At 40.9% G+C, this 6,957-nt stretch overlaps 1 protein-coding gene across 1 annotated transcript; it reads right to left on the minus strand.

Annotated features, from left to right (window-relative positions):
* Positions 1–1,562: 1,562 nt before the first annotated feature.
* On the minus strand, positions 1,563–6,540 carry Smim10l1 (small integral membrane protein 10 like 1). Its single transcript, XM_028894472.2, has one exon. The coding sequence runs from the start codon at positions 6,360–6,362 to the stop codon at positions 6,159–6,161; it is 204 nt and encodes a 67-aa protein (XP_028750305.1). The 5' UTR covers positions 6,363–6,540; the 3' UTR covers positions 1,563–6,158.
* Between the last annotated feature and the right edge of the window lie 417 nt (positions 6,541–6,957).

The raw sequence follows: 6,957 nt of genomic DNA on the forward strand, positions 1-6,957 counted from the left end.
TTTTTCACTACTAACCTCTTACCTGACAAATAAATGTTCATTTTGAGAATTTATTTTGTGATGATTTCTTCTTTCCATCCACAGAGGTAGGCAGTTGACAGGAGAGGAATACCTTGAGTATGCTGATGGAATTGGGTAAACTCTGATGCCAAGTTCTAAAGGTATCAGGGACACAAAGGCATGCTTTCTTGAGTATTTCTGGATACATATACCAGATAAAAACCTGTATCTGTACTGACTTCTAAGAATGGTTTACAGATTTGTCTCAAGTAAGTCATATGCTACTTTTTAGGTGACTTTTCCTTGCAAAATCTCACTAGACCCTTTTGATGGTTGTTGACATTATGACAAAGGCCTTCCAAATTCTCCCAATTTTAGACAACAGGTAATATGCTACCCATCTATTTCTTAAGAATAATATTCACAAGAAAATTTATCTGAAATTCTGTTAAATGCATTTGAGAAACACACAAGCAATCCTTTTTGACTCCTTGTATATCAAATCTCATTTTACAGTTTTTCTAGGTTCTCTTCCCCCCCCTGTGTGTGTTATGACAAAACTAATACATTATCTGAGACTAAGAAGATGCCTAGTTGCTCTCATTCTAACCCTAAACTCCCTGCCACTGGGGAGCCTGCCCTTCTAAGCTAGGCGAGCTCCACCTGAAGTCTGTTGTGAGGAAGAGCTAGTGAAGAATATTTTCCTGTCTTAATTTTGTTTCCCCTTTTCTGTGATAAAAAAAACTCTGATGGAACAACTTAAAGGAGACAGGCTTTATCTTAGATCACAGTTCAAGGCACAGTCCATCATGGCAGGAAAAACAAGTGGCAGGGGTTTGAAGCAGGGGATGACATCAGACCCACAACTGGGAAACAAAGAGCTGAATTCAACTGTTGTTCAGCTCCCTTCTTCCATGCACACAGCCCAGGATCCCCTGTCCAGGGAATGGTCCCACCCCCAATTAGGACAGTTATTCCCACATCAATTAATATCAAGATAATCCCCACAGCCATACCCCGAGGTCCATCTCCTAGGTGATACTAGATCTGTCAAACTGACAATTACCACTAGCCATCCCATCCTTCGAGAAATTGAGGAAAAATTGTAGCTCTTTGTTTTGAAAATGAAAGAGGCATGCTATTCAAAGTGAAACAAAAAATTACAATGAAGCACAAGAGGAGTATTTGTAGATGGTATTGACTAAGTTGGGTAAATACCCTTCATATGTGGGAGATGAATATGACACTTCACATTTTGGTCCTGGTCTCTGGCATTGCTCTTTGGGTTAAGATTCACCCTTAAACATTTAGGATCTCTTACAACTAAAAAATTCCAAAAGGCTTCAAGTTATTGTCTATCAAACGAAAAGTTGCTAAGGTCAGCATCTAAGTGCAATTAACAAGAATTGGGCATATTTCCTCACGAACTTCTTGCTATTGATAGGACATGAGGGTGTTGTGGGTTGGGAACACTTGCCACTGGGCACTGTTGGCCACTGAGAACATTGGGAGTCTTAAAGATGAGTGCCTGAAGTGTTGAGGGAGACAGAAAGAGGCAAACATGAAGTTCATCAAATCACTTTACTGGAATATCACACATGCACACAAGAGAGAGACAGAGAGAGAGAGAGAGAGAGAGAGAGAGAGAGAGAGAGAGAGAGAGAGAGAGAGAGAGAGAGAGAGGAGTGACTTAAAAGGCTGTGTAATTCAAATGGAATACTGAGATGTGTGAGAAAAGGTGATAAGATCATTCAGAGATAAAGTATTTGTTACATTTTTTTTAACTTCCCATTATGTTTTGTATTAATTAGGTCAGAGTGGATTTCCACAAGTACTTTATAACTATTCCTTGGTGAGAAGTGCTATTTGTTTTTTAGCCCAGTACATCATGAAATCAATTATCATCTGTTTTCTGATTTTTAATTTGCCTGCATGTATGTGCAACATGTTTATTCTTGGTTCCTCTGGAGGCTAGAAGAGGGTATCAGATCCACTGCAACTGGGGTTACAGATTGTTGTAAACCACTATGTGATATTAGATGAGAACCTGAGTCCTCTGTAAGAGTAGCAAGTGCTCTTAACAGCTGAGCCATCTCTCCAGCCAAGTATTCTGATTTTAACTAGAGCTATCATTAGATGCTTAGACTAATTATTTTGATTGTAACTCTAGCATAAAGATTAATTTAATCAAGTTACCTTTACAAACATTTTATAATAATACACATTATACTTAGATATACAGTAACAATTTCTCCATCGTACAAAGCTCAACCGTTTGATATTTTAAAGGAAATATAAAAGGTAGTTCATCACAGGATTATAAATAATATCTATAGTTACATAGACCTTTAAAAAATGTAAATATTCAGCTGGATTTTTATTTCTCAATAGTATGATAGATATGATTTTATAATTCTCAATGTTTTCTTCATAGAGTACATCTTTAATGTAACTATGAACATAAATGTTCTTCAGTGAGTATCACTGGACTTATTTTCTTATTTTTAAAAAAACATTAAGTCTCATGTTTTGGTCTCTTTTAAACCATGCCTAAAAATGATGACTCTTTTTCTGGTGGCCTTCAGAGTATTTCTAAAGTATTAGTAACTTCTAGGTCTCTTGATTTCCATACCATGAAATCTAGGATTGTCTTGCTCTTTCCAAATCCTGGGACTAGAATTCCTTTGCATGTAGGCCTGACAGGTTTTGTGAGGCATACATCAATAAACTCTCAGAATTTTGTCAGTGTACTCCACACTAATGAAATAAAAATGTTTTGAGGAAGCTCACAGGAAATGCATATTGAGATGGGTTCTTATCATGTGGCTCAGGGTAGCCCAATATTCACTACATAATTTCAGCTAGGCTCAAACTCAAAATCTTCTTGACTCAGCCTCTTGAGTACTAACTAGAATTACAGGTATGTAATGCCATGCCTAATATTTTTTCTAAAGTTCTCAAATTAATTATAGCATAGAGTCAAGACAGAAGCTGATATTAGAATCATAAAATAATACAATCTATTTTTACACTGAATTAGTGATAACAAGACAAAAATGAATAAAAAGAAGAATATCACTGTTATTCTCCACCTCAACTTGACAGATAGGTTTAAAAAATCAACATGGAGGAGAAGGAAAGAATGTAAAAGGTAGGATGAGAAAGAGTGCAAACTTTTAGATATCACATGGTGATTGCACACTTGAACTACAATTAATTACATTAGACCAGCACAAGATCAGGCCAGTTCAAAGATTCCATCATGGAATAAAGAGGGAATCCTAAGGCCCAATCCCCAGCTGAGGAGCTATAGGCAGATAGCTATTGTCACTTTTCTTTAGGAATGTGGATGAATGACCCAACATCCTTGAATATATAGGTAACATGAATTGGACTCAGTGGATCTAAAAAAATAAATAAAAGGAGGATATCAAGTAGGAAGATCTAGGAGGCAGCTAAAGGTTCAATACTGAGTATAATTCTTCAGGCACTGTTCACCTTATTGTTAAAGACAGTGACGTTCAATGTCCTTGAACTTGCCAAGTAGGCTAGCATGGCTGGCTAGAGAGCCCCAAGGACCCACTTCTGCCTCTCCTTGGCACTGTGACTGCAGGCACACTACCAAGCCTGGCTTACTTATGAAGCTTCTGGGGATCAAACTTAGGTCTTCAAGCTTTTACAGAACGTACTTTACTGACTAAACTATGTCTCCAGCTCTTTCGCTCTGTGGTCACTCTTATCTGTCCTATTATAGTTGAATTTTTCTGATACTTTAAAACATCAGGTACATTTCTTTATCAATTAAACATTGACTATTTTCCCCTCAAGCACTCATTTAGATTAAAACTTTAGCAACAGAAATCTTTGGCATACAGCCTTGGGACTCCTGTGACATTTAAAATGTCACTAGGCAAGAGTAAAGCCTGTTGGCACATGTCAGGGGATCATGAGTTCTCAGCTAGCCTAGGCTACACAGCAAATTCCTGAGCAATCTTGTTAAACAAAAACAACACAAAACCAAAGAAAAATTAAAAAAAGAAAAAAAATAACAACAAAATACAATAACAAAAGTGAAGCTTTTAGGTTCACAAGCTTTTCTAGAATTACAGTAATGAGGAGATATTGAATTTTCTTCTAAAGTTTTGTTCATCACTGGATTCTTCTGCTTTTGTTTTTTTGGGGCAGATTTTTCATCACGTGGTCCAGGCTGTCCTTGAACACATGATGTCTCAACTCAACCTGATAACCTCTGGGATAACGGATGTGCACTATTATGACTGGCTCTCACTGGATCCTTTCAGTTATCTTTGAGCACCGTGAGATTTCCCTAGAAAAGCCTGGAAACTGGCAATCTGCTGACAAATCCAGCAGAGGGGTTTTAAAACAGCATGCCCCATCTTCACAGGTGCTCATGGTGAGGAAATAACTCAGACAGTTACGCTTGCACGTCGAGCCTGTAACAGTATATATTCATCTTACGTGAGTTTTGAAAGAATACAATTACATTTATATGTAAGGAAAATCACAAGTAGAAATGAAATTATTTCCAAGCTTGAGTAGGCAGAATACTTCCATATTAATAGTATCAAGCACTAACAGTCCTGTATGATTTACAATTTCAATCCCATGAGCTTTCTGTGTCATTTAACCTGTGGGAGATATTACCTGGGGAAATTTTTAAAATGAAATATTTTAAATTAGATTTTAATTGAAGAAAATCATATACATGGTTAAAAATGAATCACACAATAGTGTTAGATTAATAACAAAAAAGAACAAACTCTTGCTTTTCCTCTTCCTATTTTCATTTCTTTTCTTCAGAAATAACTCTTTTAACTCTTATGTGTTTCTGCATTGGTTTTCCTAATTGTAGTTTATGCTGCTTTTAATATATTAGATCTTTTTTGTAGTGTTGGGGATCAAACACAGAGCCTTGTGCATGCTAGGCAATACTCTCCAACTGAACCAAATCTCCAGCCCTCTGTAATAGTTCTTGATGAACTTTCCATCATTATATTACATCCTTTTCCTCTTCAAGTTCCCCAGTGTTACATAATCATTTGTTAAGCAAGTACTTATATTACAGGTACAGTATCAGTCACACGAGGTAGGGCAGCATAATTTATGACTATATTTTATTTCTCATGGGGTTTATGCCTTCAGTTTTAATTTTAAAATAAAATGTAAGTACTAACTCACCCCAGACTTGGAAAAATCTCTAGCATACATTCACACACACCAGGTATTTGCTCTGTTTTGGACATTCAGAACACTCCATCTTTGGGCATTTCCTGTTTACTTCATGTGGTTACCCCCGTCTGTTTAGCAGTTAGAAACTTTATGGTTGTCCATAATCCACAAAACGTCCTAGTCACTCTCAAGAGTACTGTCCCCCTCCACAAGGGCTCCGCCATTCCATTTACTTTCTTGTCTTCCCACTTGTCAACTGTATTTTCACAAGGTTTGTAACATCTGCATTTTACTCTGTAACAAGAATTAAGTACTCCCTTTAAAGGAAAAAGGCATATTTGGTCCATTTGCATGACTATGAGAGAACAGTCCATTTTCCTGCCACGACTGAACTTCCTTTTCTTTGGCTCCAACTGTCTCTCTGACAGGGATATCCCCACACTCTGCCACCATTTGTTCAAAATCCCGCTGTTGTGTTTGCACTGGGAACAAGCTTTCGTGTAGTCCGGCTTTGACCCCCAGCTTCAATGTATCCTCTTGTGGGAGGAAGAGATACATCCTTTTCAGATCACATTCCCGACAAGCAAAGGGCCTCTGACTCAAGGATCCAAGATCAATTCAGAACCTAAGTTTGTTGTGAATCTGTGTTCTGGAGAAACTTAGTGTTCCTGTCTCATAACGCAGCCTGTGCCCTCCGTCAGATGCTAAGATTCCCCAGGGGTTTGCGGACGTGTATTCCTCGGATACTTCCTCGGGTCCCAGCTTCTCCGCTCCTGGAACGTCTCGGCTCCTAACAGACTCTGCAAGCTTCCCCCACCTCCAGATCCCGGGAAGGGGCGGCCGGGGGCGGGTCGCGCCTGAGCGCGCTCCCGCGAGTCTGCGCGCTCTTCTCGCGCGTCTCGGCGGCGCCGCGCGCGGGGCGGCCATCTTGCGGGGGCCCCCGGAGGCCCGGCCCGGCAGGCGCGGCCCTAAATGTGTACCTGCAGGCGGATGTTGAGGATCACCGAGCCCGCGATGTAGAAGTACGGGAAGTTCATGCGCAGCTGCCAGGCCAGCTCGAAGAAGGCCAGCAGGGTCCGGGAGAGCCCCTTGCAGAAGACACCGTACGGGGTGGCGGCCGCGGGGCCCACAGCGCTGAGCGCCAGGGCGGACGGGACGTCGGCGGGGACCATGGCGTTGTCCCACCCGGCCCAGGGTCTCCGCAGCTCCGCGCACTCCCGAGCCAGGTCGGGCCGTGCCGGGACGACGTGGCCACCCGCTCCCCCTTGCCCTGCCAGCGGCCACCGGCTGCCGCTCCCTCCCTCGCGGCGCGGGGCTGCGTGGGCTCCGCCCCTTCCTGTCCGCTTCCTGAGGAAGGTCTGCTGCCGGGAGTTATGTAATTTGTGGGGACAGCTGCGCACAGATCGCTGTCACTTTAAAGGAAAGAGCTCAGTGAGCTGATGTAATTTAGCCTACAGGACACATTTTGCAAGGTTCAAAGGTGGATTAAGATGAATTCGTCTGCCCCGTGATCCTGTAACATTTCACTTTGATACTAAGACAAGATGATCACCTTACAAACGCTTATACAGGCAGCGTCTGCATTTGTAACCCGCTATAACTGTGAAAAGTCACCTTATTAGGTTATGGATTTACCTGTGTATTAGGACTATTTAGATTGCAAAGTGACTTTCAGTGTGTGTGTGTGTGTGTGTGTGTGTGTGTGTGTGTGTATCTATATGTGTGTAACCACACTTAATATAAACCCATATAAATACAGCTTTTTGC

Source organism: Peromyscus leucopus, chromosome 3, assembly GCF_004664715.2.
Source record: "Peromyscus leucopus breed LL Stock chromosome 3, UCI_PerLeu_2.1, whole genome shotgun sequence".
Taxonomy (NCBI): domain Eukaryota; kingdom Metazoa; phylum Chordata; class Mammalia; order Rodentia; family Cricetidae; genus Peromyscus; species Peromyscus leucopus.